Source organism: Python bivittatus, unplaced genomic scaffold (assembly GCF_059951505.1).
Source record: "Python bivittatus isolate LINGU-HERP-01145 unplaced genomic scaffold, Pbiv_v1 ctg000780_np1212, whole genome shotgun sequence".
NCBI classification, from domain to species: Eukaryota; Metazoa; Chordata; class Lepidosauria; order Squamata; family Pythonidae; genus Python; species Python bivittatus.
The window spans coordinates 1,909,171-1,926,505 of record NW_028277108.1 but is presented as its reverse complement, the minus strand read 5'-3'; the positions used below and the strand labels follow the sequence as shown (position 1 = coordinate 1,926,505).

The 17,335-nt window shown below is 40.6% G+C and overlaps 2 protein-coding genes across 2 annotated transcripts in view; one reads left to right on the top strand and one right to left on the bottom strand.

Annotated features, from left to right (window-relative positions):
- The window catches only part of KIF11 (kinesin family member 11), a 34,403-nt gene extending 27,896 nt beyond the window's left edge, over positions 1-6,507 (bottom strand). Inside the window, exons 1-3 of the mRNA XM_007429962.3 lie at positions 6,414-6,507; positions 4,646-4,770; positions 519-651 (exon numbers count right to left, since the gene is read on the bottom strand). Coding sequence (XP_007430024.2) covers positions 519-651; positions 4,646-4,770; positions 6,414-6,422 — 267 coding nt within the window. The 5' untranslated portion in view covers positions 6,423-6,507. The remainder of the gene's footprint in view (positions 1-518; positions 652-4,645; positions 4,771-6,413) is intronic.
- Positions 5,107-17,335, top strand: part of IDE (insulin degrading enzyme) — a 98,169-nt gene continuing 85,940 nt past the window's right edge. Inside the window, exons 1-2 of the mRNA XM_088128987.1 lie at positions 5,107-5,298; positions 8,124-8,219. The gene's annotated coding sequence lies outside the window, so the exon portion shown is untranslated. The remainder of the gene's footprint in view (positions 5,299-8,123; positions 8,220-17,335) is intronic.

Genomic DNA, 17,335 nt, shown 5'->3' with positions numbered 1-17,335 from the left:
GAAGAGACCAGTTATGGTCAGTCTGATGAGATGGGTCATGGCTTGGGCAACTAACAGAACATATAAGATCTATAAGCCTGTAATGTTATTCTCCTGATAAGATAAGGGGAAAGAGGTTGGGGTTAAGATACGTTTAAGATAGATAATGAGTAATAATTAATGTATAGCAGAAGGAGGTTGTGAAGGACACAGAAACCCATTTTTGGTTGCAGTCACAGTGACCTGGTAAAATAGATAATTTTATAAGAAACACGTGCAGATGTTTGTAAGCAGCTTCTTTGTTTAAACTGTCATGTGGATCCTGCGAAGAAAAAGTATATATGCTATGTAAAATCCGTAATCAGGACTCCCTCCATTAGCTGGGAGTCTCCAGTTTGTTTAGAGCTCTAAAATAAAATGGATAGAAAAAGTCTGATTTTCGTCTTGGTGTTCTGTTCACCTCACACCAAGTCCTGAACCTGGTAATTAAGGTCGATTGGCTGGACCCAAACACATGCTAAGAAATAAGTAAGACTTACCATATCAAATGTATAGGTCTTCCTTGATGTTTTATCAGTCATTCCTCCAGTGCGAACAACAACTTCTTTCCTTGCATGGTCACATTCCACTACAGAGTAGGAGTTAGCTCTGCGCTCAGATATATTGAAGGGCCTTTAAAAACAGTTTTCCATAGGTCATTTGAAATAAGTGTAAGTCTGGTTTCAAATCAGCACGAGAGTTATGAGCCTGTTTCCTTTGCTTTTGTTAGAGTTAAGCTTAGTTGGGATGCATGCAATAAGCATAATATTCCAAAACCACTTTGGAATATGAAACTGGGCTTAGCTAAATTAGATAGCTCTACTTAACAGCATAGCAGCAAGGCAATACTTTGGACGGGATGTGGATTTTTGAAAAACCTTGAATTGGATTTTATATGGAAAGTTTTCCGTGGCAGTAAATTAGCAGAGTGCAGCAGTGTCTGCTGGTGGGTGGATGGGTCAGAATTGGCAAAATGGTGGGTACAACCTTGCAATATAAGCCCTGCGCTTGTTCAAAAGAAGTGTTGCTATCACAGTGCATGTTGTCATGTTGACAATTTTGATGTCTCCCTGTGGACATCACATGAGCAGAGATAGAGCTGAGCATGTTTTTTTAGCTTATATTTTTTAAAAATAAAAGATGCTTGTGAGCTTCTTGGATGTTTCTGTGTATGGCACAGAACATTGGACTAGACCAATGTTTCTCAACCTTGGCAACTTTCAGGTGTCTGGACTTCAACTCCCAGAATTTCCCAGCCAGCATGCTGCCTGGGAAATTCTGGGAGTTGAAGTCCACACATCTGAAAGTTGCCAGGGTTGAGAAACACTGGACTAGACAGACCTTTGGTCTGATCATGCAGAGTTCTGTTTATATTCATTGATAGTAATCCAAAGACAGTTAAGTTCTAATAGGCTTTCGGGGGGGGGGGAGAGAACCATAAGCCTCCTCACTACTTCATAGTACACTTCTTATGTTTTATAATATTTGATCTTCTGATTTTAATAATTGTGTCATTTTAAAACTTGGTTATAATTTTTATTTTAAACTGCTTTGCAAACCTCTTGTACTAGTTTAGTACAATAGTTTACACTGAACTGTAGCCAGATATGTCCTACTAGCAGAGTAGACACTGCCAGGAGAATTTTTTTTTTTAATCAGATGGCTACCTCCCCTACAAATCTTTGTAAAGAACAGATTTGTATTTGGATGTGGGACTACAGATAAAAATACTGTTGCTTAAGCTGGCTATTCCACAACACCCCCAATTTAAAAGCTCTGAACAAATTGTACATGTGTAAATTCTATCTACCTAATCTCTGCACCAACATCCCTTAAAAGTTCAGTTATAACTGGTATAGTTAGGTGACCCAAAAGACACATTCTTTATTTAAGGACATCTGTAACCCATCCAATCAACCAACAGAAGTTACGCAGCACACAGGACTTTAATCAAAAACCTACCAATTATTTACAGCCTAATTATTCTCCTTTTTAAACACTCCTTAGGCCCTCCCTATTTTAGTATGGTTGTCAGTTTGATTCATACACCACCTTTCTTCCAAGACCTGAAGGCAGCTTACAGTGGGATCTTGCTTCACACTACTCCCACAACCACCTTTTATATTAGGCTTGGCTGAAAAAGATTATGGGCCCACAGTTATCCAGTTAGCATACATGCTTGAAGGTGGAACTGAACTGAATCCTAGCCTAATACCATAACCACTATACCATATTGGTATAGCAACTGTTCTGAAGCTGTTCCTGTACAAAGTACAGGTCTATGTGGATCCTCATGGACCTGAGGATAAGTTTTACACATAATCCATTTGAAACTTCAAATCAAGATAACATCCGTCTTTACAGATTGAACTATTTAGTTAAGGAGCCAATCACCTCTGTATGAAAATTTACATCTAAGGCATAAATTGACATGGAACCTCTTATTTTTTAGATGGGATCCACATAAAACCATCAAATCACATATATCGAAATATTACCATAGGACTGAATAATTACAAATGTAATTACTCATGGCACAAAAACTTGGGACCAAGGAACAGCTCTGATGATGTTACATGGGATTAATCTGAAACCACTGTGAAACAACATACGACTTTCTCTGCATATGCTGAACCATTACAGTTACAGATTTGATTATTTTCTTCATGCTGAAAGGCACAATAATGTGGATCCAAGGTGTAGATCCCACTGAATATTATTTAATAAAATAATAAAATATTTATTATTTTATTAAAAAAATAAAAAATAAATAAAATAAAATCCACCCAAAACCACAAATCACAACATTGAAAGACATTTAGCACTTCCATCATGCAAAGTCATGGAACTGAGATAACAGATTTTTGTACATTTTGAAAATCCTTACATAGGGTCCATTTCAAACTAGGATCAAATTACAGATGACAACTATCTTTAACATATCTGGCCATTTTGGGTGTTATCATGACACTAATACTTTCAAAAGATAGGCTACGCATGTACCAATTAATTGCAAAGAAAACCCATAGCTGCAATTACTTCAATTCTGTCCATAGAACATACCACAAACAATTTGATTTTGTACTTCATGATGCCATTATGGTATAAAAGGATGGTTCTTTGGCATAGATCATCAAAAAGACTCACAATTTATAACAGAAGTCTATTCATTTAAAGTATATGTGCCATTCAAAGCAACTAAGACAATATTATCAGCAAAAATCACAGTCACACCACAACAAAGATCTTGTGTTTTATGTTGCCACCATAGTAGAAAAACATACAGTAAATCCTGGGCAAGGCCATCATGGAAACTTTGGATTTGTACATAGATTATTTTGAAGCAAAGATTAAATTATAATACATTTGTCCAAATCCTTGGACTGAATCATAAAAATAACAGATCCAAAATAACAATGCCACTGGGCTACAAAACACAATCATGAGTTAATCTTTAGTTTCCTTGCAACTAGGTATGTGGATTGCATAATAAAAGCATAGATCTGCTACTTATGATATAACCATTTAAAAGCAAGTGTAGTAAAGCATGAAACCACAAAAATTATCTTCAGATTCAAGCTTTTGCATCATGCCAGTGCTCCCCAAAACCAGCAAATTAGTTAGGTTTATGTTTTAGTCCAAGGGCATGGATATGATTTGGGTCTTTTAAAACAGATCCTTATCTATATTAGAAGATTATACTGATTTTTATATTGTGTATTGTTTACCTTGCTCAGTAAGTTACCTAGAGAATAACCGCTGACTGGCAGTCATCTAAATTTGATAATTTTCTGCCCATTCATAATGTAGTCAATGATACAATCACTAGAAAACTTCCAGGTCAATCATGTATCATATAAAGGATTTTTTTAAAAACTAGATACTCCTGTGCCTTTTCATTACAGCCTTCAACAACTATTATTTTAGCTTTCTACATCTTTACTGAGAGTGAGGATGAAAAGAAGTCTGTCATTGGTCCTAATTCAAATATGTCCAAATAAAGAAGAAATGAACAGGAAATAAACTTAATCCATATGAAAATACGTAGCAAGACAATTATTCCCATCAATAATCTTTTGTCAAGCTGAAGATGATTCCGCTGCCCCCATGACTCTGATAAGAAACTAAAAAATGACCCTTTGGGAAACTTAAGGATGCACTTGTGAATAAGCCCTGTTGTTTCCTGTGGAAAGTACTTCTGAATACAAATGAATACGTAGAACTATAGTTCAGGTTGCATGGTAACCAACAGGGGTTTACTCCCACCTCAGTGTAAGAGGGCTGCAGCCATCCTTCAACAATCAGCATTTTGATTTTTCTGATCTCAAGGGCTAGAGGGCTCAAGGGCTCAATTGGCTCATCTTTATAGCATATTCCCCAACATTAGCGGGACGCAACACCATCCTGACTCAAGTCACTTCGATGTCAAGACGCTTGTTCTAATCGTGATCCAATCTGAATCCAGCCCAGGTTTAGAAAATGTCCAGGACTACAATCCTGGAGGTTAATCCTGATCAAAACTGAGTGGGGCTTCCGAGAAAGGACCCACCGGATCGGCGCCTCTTTGGCTCCCCCGCGTTGGATGCCGTTCCCTGCCCACGGGAGGCGACGTCCCGTGAGGACTTACCTGCATCTCACCACCACCTGGATGTTCTTGCCTTTCTCCTCCTTCTTCCCACCGGCCAGAGAACTCATCGTCGGTCCGCCCGGGGTAAAACGAGAAGACAAGAGCGAGGACAGGGCAGAACTAAGCTGGGAAGGGAAGGAGCGCTTTAGCCACAGCGCGCAGGACAGGTAGGAACCATCCGCGTCCTAAACGCACCCGAAGGGATCCCGCAACCCAGTCCCGCCGATCCCGAAACGTCGAGGGAGAGAAGCGCAGCCGCTCCCCCGCGGAAACCGCTCGAGCTACTCTGGCCCTCAGTCAACTTCACGAGAGAAGCGCGCCCAAAGCGAAGCCGACCACTTTGAATAGCTCGCGCTGCGTGCCAGCCAATCAGCGGGAGGCTACGAGACTTGCAGAGCACCATGGGACTTTTTTAATACGCATGAAATCCTAGGCTCCTTGTGACATCATCACTGGGCGACACTAACGATTAAGCATATAGACTGCGGAACGTTAGACGGGTGTCTGAAGATTCTGAGTGGGTTTTGGATACCGTTTTTCTTTCTCGCTCGCGGATTAAGAAGCAGAGATGGGCTGGTTGTGAGCCTCGGGGAAAGTGATTTGGACTTTAGCAAAATGGGTTGGGACTTGGTAGCAAAACAGAACAAGGAAAGGTATGAATCCGTGCCCTTTATAACTCAGAACTTATAGGCGTAGCATTTGAAAACGTGCCGCAGTCAAAAATGCAGCTTGCAATAAATTTCATTCGCCAGACTAGAGTTGCTAAGAATTGCTCAGCATATTGTACTCATATTTGTGTACTTCCATCCAAATATCTTAGGTGTACCTCCCACGGCTGACAAGCATGATCCCTGGCTTTTATCCAAATTAGAGTCCCAAACTTCTGAAGAGAAACGCGCTGCCATCGTACCTATTGGGTTTTGATTAGCGGACCGTGTAATCCAGTGTTTTTCGAATCTGACAACTTTAAGACTTCAACATGCTGGCTGGGGAATTCTGGGAGTTGGTCTACATCCTAAAGTTGCTAAGTTTGAAAAACTCTGCTGTAGCCTAATCCAACTGTGTTTTAAAATGAAGTAATAGGACTTCTTCCCTCGTGTCATGTTTGATTGGTCGTTGCTCTTGCAGTGCTTTACCTTTTGCTTGATAAAATAGAAATTCCACATCAACAAGCAACAAAGCATTTACACCAACAAAGTATTACGTTTATATTTTGTATATTGAGCTGACCTGAGGATTTCATCTCTGCAGCTATCTATGAGGAGGGGGGATTTGTTACTTCTTTGCCATTTGCTGCTTTTTTGTAACAATTGTTTTGAGTAAATATTCAAAAGCTTGCACACTTACAAAAACACTTGACTCAGTTGACCTTGAAAAACTAAGTAAGACTGGATCTAGTTAATTCTTGCATGAGAAATTACCATGAAATTGCAGGGCTGTAGGCTACACTGGAAGCTACTTGGGTGTGACCATGAAGTCACCCGGAGTCAAGCCCAACTTAAGGGAGCCTTTCCCTTTCTAAATGCAAATATCAGTTAATGGATTTTAAATTAGGAGATTGGGAAATAAATTATTCCATTATTTTATGTATCTGCTCAAGAAACTGCAAGCCTACCTAGAGTTTGTTGTGGAGAGTCGCTCTGCAGTGAGATGGGCAGTGACAAATTTGAAACATAAACAAACAAACAAACAAACAAATACATGATAAGCATCATGGGCTTGATGAGGACAGACCACAAGCATCCTGGGAGTTGTAGTTTTAGCTTACCTGTACCATTAGTCATCCAAGGCAGGCAATGAGACAGGAAAAAATAAGAGAGACTATCAAACTGGTTCTTGTATAATGTAATGTCAAAGTTTTCTTGTGCCTGTCCTGTGCCAGATTTCCTTGGTATGTGGAAACGGCTAGCAAGGGAAAGAGAGAGAGAGAGAGAGAGAGAGAGATGCAGAGTTTCTGTACAGATCATTAAGACAGAATCCTACCAAGGGGAAAGATCTCTGTTCCCCTTTCTTTGCAGCAATCCAAGGAAAAACTAGAAGTGAATTATATATCCAGAACCCACAGTATTTATGATACATTTAAAAGAGTGATCAAAATCTCACCAAGGCCTGAGCAAATCTTTTAAGCTCATCAGAACTTTTCACTGAGTGGATGTTAAAATTAGGGTATTAAATTAGGATATTAAAATTAGGATGTTAAAATGTTTGCACTGTCTCTAATGATTATGCCATAATCTGAGCCATGCACTATGTAATTTAAAATACACAACTGAAAAATTACCTGCAGGGAAAAATTATGAAGTTTAATGTATTTTTATGGTGTAGTTTCTAGGTGTGGCTATAATGTAAGTTTTTGGAGTGGAAGGGGTTCATGTCATGGGTCAGGTAGTCTACAAGAAATAAAGTAAGTGGCTGCACTACCAAGAACTTGGAACAAATTAATATGTTTCGTGAAATTGTGAAGAGGAAATCCTCCCCCACCATACTGTCTTCTTCTTTGCCTCAAACAAGGCAAAAGGTTAAAATTTACAGTTAGAATGGGCTCACCCAAAAAACTGAAATGTGGCAGGAAGAGTTAACATTCCCTGAACTTAATTGAAAGATCTCCTTAATCAAATAACAAAAGGTCTCTTCCCCAAGAGATTGGCATTCCAATCAAGCAGCACTAGGCAGGCAAACACCTCAACTCATCAGGATGTCAAATTGCAGGAAACCAGAGCTCATCAGGGGCCTGACTTCAGAGCACTCCCTCTGGGATCTCGGGCTAAAGTGCAATTTCTGAGAATTCCTAGAGGGCAGCCATACTTTCACCAGCTTCCAAAAGAACAAGGCAGGGCTTCTCTATATAGAGGGCTCCCAGGGAAATCAAAGGTGCGGCCATCTTCGGAGAGCTGATTCTGTGTGAGGTGCTCTCAGAAAATGAACCTCTGATTTAGGCAACTTTCTGTGCATTTTTATTCCCGTCTCGGAAACAAACTTGGTAAAATTTCTTTCCAACAGCTTATTTGTTGTTAGATTTTGTTTGTTCTGTTTTGTTTCAGCTGGAATGTCACCAGCCATTATTGCTTCAGCCCTGCCTTATATCCTAATAGCAGAGGTGTGGTCCAATAAACCAAGGTTCACCAGCCTTTGAGTGGCATGCCAGAAATCTCTTTGCAAAAGGAGGCAGGGTCATATAGAATAATTGAATCATAGGAGGTCTTTTGCTGCAACCCACTGCCCTGTGGGGGAATATTTACATAATTTATATAATACATAAAAATATTTCAAATGTAGGTGAGGACTACATTACTACAAGATTAGTAGTGCATTAATTGAATTTTAATATCACTTTTAATTACTGTAATTATTTAACTTTTTTCTTTTGATAAAGATATACAGCAATAGTGCCCTTCCCCTCACATCAATTCCCAGGTTTAATACAAATAGTATGTGAACACAATAACAGCAACTCTCATTTTCTTATTCTCCCATGCAGCACACATACATGTGCAGAGGAGACAGCAGGATTAGGCAAAGAGACGTGGCATGGGAGAATTTGTTGGTGAGTACCAACGGGGGCCTACCCGCACAGGTGAGTTACACTCAATCTACTGGAAATGCAGAAATGAAAACACAGATGAGTTTCACTGACCTGCAGGTGACTTGCTTATTTGGACATCTGTGTCATATAGATTGGCTCTCATCAACATTATTTTGGCCTCTTGTATGCTTCAGAATACTCTGTACATTCACCTACATGACTTTTACTGTATGCGAAGTATGCTCAGGACAAGAAGCATATGGCTGGCTTAATTAAAATGTATATTCCTCCCCACTCTTGCTTTCCAAATTCTTTAACAGTATATTAATATAGATCCTTTGTCTTGTTGGAAATGACTGATGCTTGTGGATATTGGGCAAATACCTCTGATGTTTGCTGCAACACACATGAGTAGATGACAAGCAGCAGCAAGTGATGCAAACCAGTAATCACCAGGGCACAGAGGCAGCTTATCAAAACAAACCCAGAAACTGCACCCTATAAACAATTCCACTTCTTCAAGTTTAAAATGATAAAGAGCTGGGCTTTATTGCACAGTGACAGCTACCATGTTGACTTTTTAGACCTCCCCTGCAAACACCAAGGTAAACTGTAATATGAAGGTTTATTTTCTGATGGTGTTCTAAAAGCCTTATCTCTCAGTCTCAGAAAAGATGTAAAGGGAAGAGGGAGGGACAGAAGGACCAGCTGCTACCAAGGCAATTATCAGATAAAAGAGACCTGAGTCCAGGGCAGGAATGTAACCTGTGTAGGTGTTAAAAGCCCCTTCCTAGTTCTCACAAAAATAGAGAGGAAGGGGGAAAACATATTCAGACTTGCAAGGTTCTGTTACTGTAATGATGTGTGGAAATGACCCTGGGAGACAGGCCAAAGAGACGCAACCAAGGGAATGGTCAGATAAAAGGCAGCTGAGCCCGCAGCAGGAATGTGGGTGGGGCAAGAGGCTCAGAAGGGGCCCTCCCAGTTTCTTGGGCTGTAAAGGAGACTGGGAGAGATGTAGTTTTATCTTTGTAAGATTCTGTTAAGGTAGCTTTACCATAAAGTAGAATTAGCTCATCTGGTTACATTTCCTGTCTGGTCTACCTCATAAGGCTGACATCCATCTTGCAAGTCCAAAACTACATCTCTTCCCCCCGCCCCCCCACCTTTACAGTCCAAGAAGTGGTTGTCATGTAAGCCAAGACTCCAGAGAGCGGGGTCCTTAAGTGGGAAGCAGAGAGAGTCCCAGGTAAGGAGCATGGGGGTGGGGGAGGCCCTGAGTGGCCTGGTGCAGACCACACCTGAGTTGGGGGAGGGGGTGCTCAGAATGGCTGAGGAAAGAGGGCGCAGGGTGTGTGCAATCACAGAGGGACTGTGGAAAGAGGGCATGGGGTGTGTGCGTGTGTGCAATTGCAGGGAGGCCATGGAAAGAAGGTGTGGGGGTGCAATCGCAGGGAGGCCGTGGAAAGAGGTGCACGCAAAGAGGTGCATGCCCATTGACTTTGCTTGGGGGAACCCAGCAGGGAAGTTGCAAATGGTGATCATGTGATTGTGGGGCACTTGGCCAAGCACCCAGACTGCAATCACATGACTGCAGGGATGCTGGGACCGCTGCAACATTGAGGACTGGTCCTAAGTCTTCTTTTTCAGCTCAAGGACTACCTGTACCAAGATGGCAGTGATTGGCTTGTGGATGATCTCTGGAGGGCTCAGAATGGGGGTGATGCCTCTGTCCTGGCTTTCTTGTATCTCTCGGTGGCTTTCAATACCATCAACTATAGTATCCTTTGGACCAGCTTTAGGTGTTGGGAGTACGGGTCACTGTTTTGCAGTGGTTCTTCTCCTCCCTCTGTGGCCAGTTCCAGTTGATGTTGAGGTGTGTAGACAGCAAGAAAGATGACTTTGATAGAAATATGCAGAAACCGCTACCTAGGCAAAAGGGGCTGAAACATTTTTTAAGTCCAGAGCAACGAAATAACATTTGGAAGCGTCTCAGGTAGACACCTCCTTATTTCACTGGAGGGTAAGGAGGGAGGTACAGCACAATCAGATATGAAAGACTCTGTTACTGTAGCCAATCTCAACAGAAGTAGTTTTAGCCTTCCTATGGAGTTGATTTCTTGGTCTGGTCTACCTAGTGGGGCTGCAGGGGGAGAGAACCAGCCCTTGCCTGTCTTGTGTTGGATGCCTCAGAGTTCAGGTCTCTCACTGCTCCTTTTTAAAATCTACATGAAACTACTGGGCGAGGTCATTTGGGGGCACAGGGGGTAGTATCGTCAGTACACAGATGATACTCAGTTATACATTTTCATCCCTGGCTGATCAGGCATTGCTATTCGGGTGCTTAGCTGGTGCCTGGAAGCTGAGGTCTGGAACTGCTTCCAACTGAATCCCAGCAAGATAAAGTGGATCTGGATTTTTGACCCCATTGCCCCCGAGACCCAGAGAGGTGTTATCTTTGATTCTCAAAGGAGTAGCATTCCCTCAGACATAGTTGGTGTGCAATTTGTGGGTACTCCTGGACTCACAGCTCCTGTTTGAGGAGCAAGTGGCAGCCATGGCTGGGGGGGCCTTTGTACAAATTCATCTTGTGCAACCAGTTGTACCCATTCCTGGACCAGGAGGTCCTACTCATGGTCACTCATGCCTTGGTCACTTCCTGATTGGATTACTGCAATGCATTTTGCATGGGGCTCCCCTTGAAGTTACAACTGGTCCAGAATGCAGTGATGCACACAGCTCTGGGTGCCCCACAGTTTGCCTGTATTACACCACTGCTGCCTGAGCTGCACTGGCTTCCAGTTTCTTTCTGAGTGCAATTCAAGGTGCTGGTTATCACCTTTAAAGCCCTAAATTGCACAGGGCCAGGTTATTTGTGGGACTGCCTCACCCTGAGAGTATCTGACCATCCCACCAGCTTAGAGTGGGTGTGCTCTAGGTCCCTTCCTTTAAAAGTTATAATCTAGAAGGACTTCAGAAACATGTGTTCTCTGTAGCTGCCCTGGCCCTCTGGAACAATCTCCCCCTTGAAATCCAGAGGCCCCCCACCCTTTTAGCCATCCAGAAGGCTGTGAAGAGCTGACTGTTCCCTAAGTATTGTGCTAGGGTGAGAATGGAGCCCAGCAAATGTATGATGGGAATGTTGTTCCCACCTAGGCACCCTAAGGTGTTGTTTTTGATATTTTGTACTACTGCTTTGTTTTTATTGTTGTTTCTGTGAGCCTCCCAGGGTTACCGTATAGGAGATGGATGGCCATATAAGTCCATTGCATAAACTAAAAAATAAATAAATATTTTATGGGTAAGTCACTTACCCAATGAGCTGGTGCCAGACTAGTAAATTGAAGTGTTATAGTATTAGAAACTCTCTTGGCTATTATCCTCCTCCACCTCTGCAATTTTTACTTCCTGTATTTTTTTTAACAGTTAAGAACAATTATTTTTAATGATGGTCCAATTGATTGTTGAGCTAGAGTGGACAGCTTCCCCATCCTCTTTCTGTTCCCATTTGCAGATATACTGTATATTTGTGAGAAGCCAGGGTAAAGAACAGAGAAAACAGGATAATGCAGCTAGAGATGCTTCACCTAGCAGTTACGTTAGCCTCCCAAATCATCTCTGAGCAGAGATTTCTGTAACCTGGCTTAGCATGTTTGATTAACTTCAGGTAAAAACAAGTTCTTACAAGGAGTTACAAGGATTCACATTTTGGAATTTTGAGTGTATTTCTGAAAATCTTTGACAAGCAGAGAACCTGAATGATTGAGATTAGTAATGCAGTCCAATACTGTGGATCAGTACCAGGTCTGCCATCAGTTTTTTTTTCCGGGATCTAGACTTCTTTAGATGATGCTGAATTTCCACCTAGAAATTTTTAGTCAGCGCTGTTGCTCCTCAAGACTAATGATATGACATTCCAAAGAATAATGCAGTGTGAATATAGATTGGCCACAAAATATATCCGGAGCACTTAAATCTAAGAGACATTTCTCTCAATATTAATTAACCCAATAATTATAGCAGCCTCTCCCAATACACGGCCCTATATGCTGGAGAGGGTAGAAGAACAGCATTAGGCAGGGCTTAATGAGAGGAGGATGTGTGGGTTTTATTGATGTGCATGAATCACATTCTTACTAAATCATTCTCATCTGGATCCTCTTCCATGAGGAACTGAATCATCCTTGACACCTTAAAAGATGTGAAAAACAAAAAATATGTACACACCCTAGGTGCTCTATATGCACTAACACAAGACTGGCATACAAAATTAAGAAATATAGAACTGATGGACCTGTTTTTTTTCAAAAAGGTATTAAGACCAAAGGAACTGCATCAGAAGTAAAACAAAACCAAATGAATTGAGCTGAAGATCATTCCTCAAAGTCAGTCTGTGACATAATGGAGAGACATTAGACAGAACAAGCAGCCCCATTTGCTGTCTCTGGAGTCTTCAAGATGCACTTTTATAATTAACAGTGAAATCCCAATTATTTTCAGTGGAAACAAAAGAATGAAGATATCCTGAGCCTCCAATAAAGTTAATGCACCTAAAAATATATTTTAATCTCTAGAAGTAAGAAATATATATCTTAGAAGATGTGGTGTTCCATAGCTCTTCGCTCCCACAGGTTTTGGAAGGTGTGATGTTGCTATCATTGGTGATGGCTGTTGCTTAGCCCTCTTCTATTCATTCCCTCATACCTTCCACAACTGTTTTGTACAATCACACATTTTATTTATTTTACACTGGGATTCTTGCACTACTGAAACCTCCCTTTGAAACTTTGCTTATTTTTCAGTGTTTGCTTTCACAGTGGAAGGAAGAAACATTTTCCTATATATGTATGAAGGCAAATTAACATTCTTTATAGAAAAATAATTGTATACACATTTAACAAAATTGAACGTGAGGAAGAAAAACAGGTCTTGAAGCAATCATCAATCTTCTAGAAATCATTGTTCCCTTCAGTCCCTTAAGATGACCTCATGTATTATTAAAGATTTAATTGTAAATAGTAGTATCTCACATTGTTAGAAAACATAGGAATGCTGTTAATAACTTTTCTTTCATTTTAAAAAAGCAAAGGAACATTTGTAGTAACATATGGTACAGGACAAGGATTCTCAGCTTGTTTTGTCTAAGGCCACACTTTATTTTTTATTACTTTTTTATTATTACTTTTTAATTATTTTTTATTTTATTACCTCTAAGAGTCACAGAGGATGTGATGATAACATGGTGACATCATTGCAAGGGCCAAATTTTTACAGAGTTTGGGGTTAATGCAAAATAGGCATGTTAGACCTCTGGGAGACTTAACACATGTATTTTACTGGGGTTTTTTGAGAAAGGAAGCTAGGTTGCTAAGAATTGCCATTTTACCACCAACTGTTACCATAAGACAGGGCTCTGAGGACTTCTGAAATGGGTCTGGGGATCTTCATGTATCTTGCAGGCTGTGGGTTACGCCCATTCTACAACAGCTTAGTAAGCAATGGATCCAGCAGTATTTTTTTCACCAAGTATTTTTAGTGATTAAAATAAGCTATTGTACCTGATTATTATATTCTTAGCTTTGTTGAACACTGTGCCCACACAGCACCCAACAAGACTGTTGACCTACTTAAATACTAATTGTTATCTTTAAGGTATGTCTTGTTTTCCTTCACTGATGGCTTGCATGTTACCTGTTGAAATTTAATCAACTAGATGTGGCATTCATATTACATAACTAATTATACAAGCATAGAAATGAGAGCTGCACTGCTTAAAAGACAAAGTAAAACATTCAGTTACCATTTCTAGTTATATTTTCCAGTTGTAATTCATTTACTTTGATATGACTAAGGGCACATCCTTGGAGCCACTATGACGGGCTTCACCCTACTACTAGCATAGCACTATCCAAATTAATGTACCTGTCTTGTGGAACTGGCCAACTCTCCTTCCAGCCAGCCAGTGAATCTGCACAAAAATGGCAGCCAGTTGGTGCTCTGCCCTCATTTTTTCTTTAGCTTCCTTGCTTTTTGGGGGAGGAATAAAACAATGGGGAGGAAAATCTCAACAAGGCATTGTGCAGGGCCACAGCAGAGCTCCCTATCAGAGTAACCAGAAAGGACAAAGAAATGGTGGAAAGGTATTGTTTGCACAAAGGAGTGGGAGTCCAGGAGCAAGGAATTTCGACCTGTAGAAAAATGCCCATCTCTTAACTCCAAAGGAAACCCCTGCAAACTGTGGAGAGAAAGCTGAGCCAATAGGTAACTAGCTTAGCTTTCCAACGTGGCACCAAGGGGGAATTGCCAGTCTCACATCACAACCCCTTCGTGTGAAAGTATATGAGTGTATAGCACAAAATATTTCAGATAAAGAGATGCACACTTGCACACAATTAGCAGCTCGTTGCCATTATAGTGAAGAAAGTTAATAAAATGTTCACACACAGCATTTCACGCTGATTCACTGTGTTTCAGCTAAGACAGGGTTCCCCAATCTGGTATCCTCTAGGACTGTATCTCCCAGAATATGCTAGATTCAAAATTGTTTTGCTTTTGTACTTAATTAATAAGAGCATAGTGGAGCAGCCAATAAATCTAAAATAATAATAATAATAATAATTCTATTCTGTTATTATTTATTGTGGGAATTGAATATGTAGGAACTGAAATTTTCTTATTTTTTTTTAATAGACATTGTGAACCTTTGATGAGAACAGCCAATATCCAGTATCTACTTTGCTGAATTCACATATTGTACTAAATCTTAAAGTGGCTTTTTGATGTTGTCTTAGCATGTTGTATGAAACCAGCCATTGTAGATTATAAACCACAATTGTTCTACTTGTCAATCAGATCCCTTGATCCGGCACATCTTAAAGAATTAGTAGCCAGGAAGCCACAAAATAATATATATAAAACATATTCAGTGTACGCTTCTTCCTTATACAAGTTCCTTCCCATTTGTTGCAATGGAAGGGAAATTATGTTAACATGAGGCCTGATACAGTACACATTTTCCCAGTTCTTGCAGCACATTAGAGTGTTAGAAGGGTCCTATAGATCCAAGCCTTCCATTGACATCCCAGAAAAACACCTATCCTGTTTTTACTAATGGAGCTCCAGAATCAGATGGCTAAGGCTAGAGTTTGCTGCTGGAGTTAGATTTCTGTCTCTAAGGGTGTATCCCTTTCTTGCCCTCTTTCTATTTGCAGTTTGTGCCCTGACAACCTAACTTTTCCCTCTTGATCACATGAATTCCCTAGTGACATGTATCATCAAAGATGTGTTTGGAGAGTGTTGAGAGACACGGGCAACCCCTCTGCCCTCTGGTCAACCTGTACTACAGCCATTTTTATTCCTACATTTGTGCCCTTTCCTTTGCACTTTGGTTTCTGAATTCCTTTCAAACTGGTCACCTTGCTCCTGTTTTGGACACCAACTTTTATCCAGGCTCCAGAAAGACAGCGAAGAGAGCAGATATCTGCTATTATAAATAAAATGTTTTGTATGGGGGAAGAAGGAATATTAGTACCATCCCATATTAACAGTACTGTATTCTGACATGCTGTCATTGGAGATCTTTACCTTGAGATGTAGCAGGCTTGCTAGCTCTCACTGCAGTTCTATAAAGTTAGGGATGTTAATTTCTACCCCTCCCCTCCCTCTTTATGAAGTAAGAATAGCACAGCAGCTGCTCAGCTTCAGTTTTCCTTCTCTCCAGGACCTCACCAGTTGCATAATCATGGCAGAGGTATGACTATTTCTAGCCTACTGTCTTCCCATAGGTTTACTTCTTATTATTTGAGGTTGAGAAATGCCAAATGGGGCATGAGAGGACAGGCAAACAAACCAGCCTAGAGAAACCAAGCCAGAACCACCCCATTCACGCTGCAGCGCCCTGCTCCGTTTCTAGTGATACGTTAAGATGGATTAAAGCAATCTGAGGGGAAAAATCCAAATATCTTGCCTATTACAGCTAGCACACTTCCAGTCATCTTCACTCAGCAGTGACTTGGAACAAACACAACAGAGGCAAAGTAGAGATTAGCAGTGGATACAACAAATTTTATGCTGGAATTGTTCCGTGCCAACTCAAGGAGGGGTGGATGATGCTTTAATTCACTAGTGGGGAAAGGCCCTTTTTGGAGAGAGAGATCCAAAATATCCTAAGGCTTCTGAGATGCTCCCCTGGAGACTGCATCATGGCAGCCTAAAACTTCTTGAACCATCTGTGCTCACAAGATTCAATTTGTTAATAAAATAATTCCTAATTACTTGTATAAAGTTAAAAAAAAGTTTTAAGGCTGCGTTAAAAACATTTCTATTGCTTTTGTAGGATTCTTGATTCTTCCACAGATTGTCTTGTGAAGACATCTTTAACTCTTCATGAAACATTGCCTGTACAGTCAGTTGTTTGGGCTTCGATTGTGCTTTGAATATTCATCCATGCTTAAATCAAATTCTGTAAAAAAACCCTTAAAATTCAGGACTGGATTCTAGAGACAAGTGTTTGGCATGTTTTGGAAGCATATCATTTGATTAGAGTTGGATTTCTGATTCACTCCAGTTCTCATTATATGAATAATAATATATTTTGGAGACTATATAAACTTATGTATATAATTGTTTCTATTAGTTTTCTACAAAAGTGAACATGAAACTGCCTAAGCTCACATCTTTCAGGCCAGCTGTGCACATTTCAAAGCCAAACATTTAGTAATCATCATCTGAAATTGCAAACCTGTGAAGTTTATGCTCAGTAGCAGCTTTCATCCCATCTTCTAAGTTATTACAGTATTTATTTTCCAGGAACTGTGTCCTTATCATTTATTGCATCAGCCCTATGCAAGCCCACTGAAATCTTTAAGTTCGCTGTATTATGCACTGGACTGTTTGAAGGATTCAAGAGAAAGGGGTAGCAGCTCAAAAAACAGTTAACTGCCAGCCCCCATCTGGAGCCCACCAGGCGGGTTGAATTAAATCCCTCCCCATCCTCATCTGTTGTAGTTCAGCAGATCTGGAGAAAACGGCTGGGAAATCCTAGTAGGCTACTGCCTCTGCCACCAGCGGCCACGGCCCTGCAAAAGAGCTAATCCTCTTCCAAAATTAAGGGAACGTGGGGTTAGGGTTGGAATTGGGCCCCCGAGCTGTTAACACTCCTAAATCGG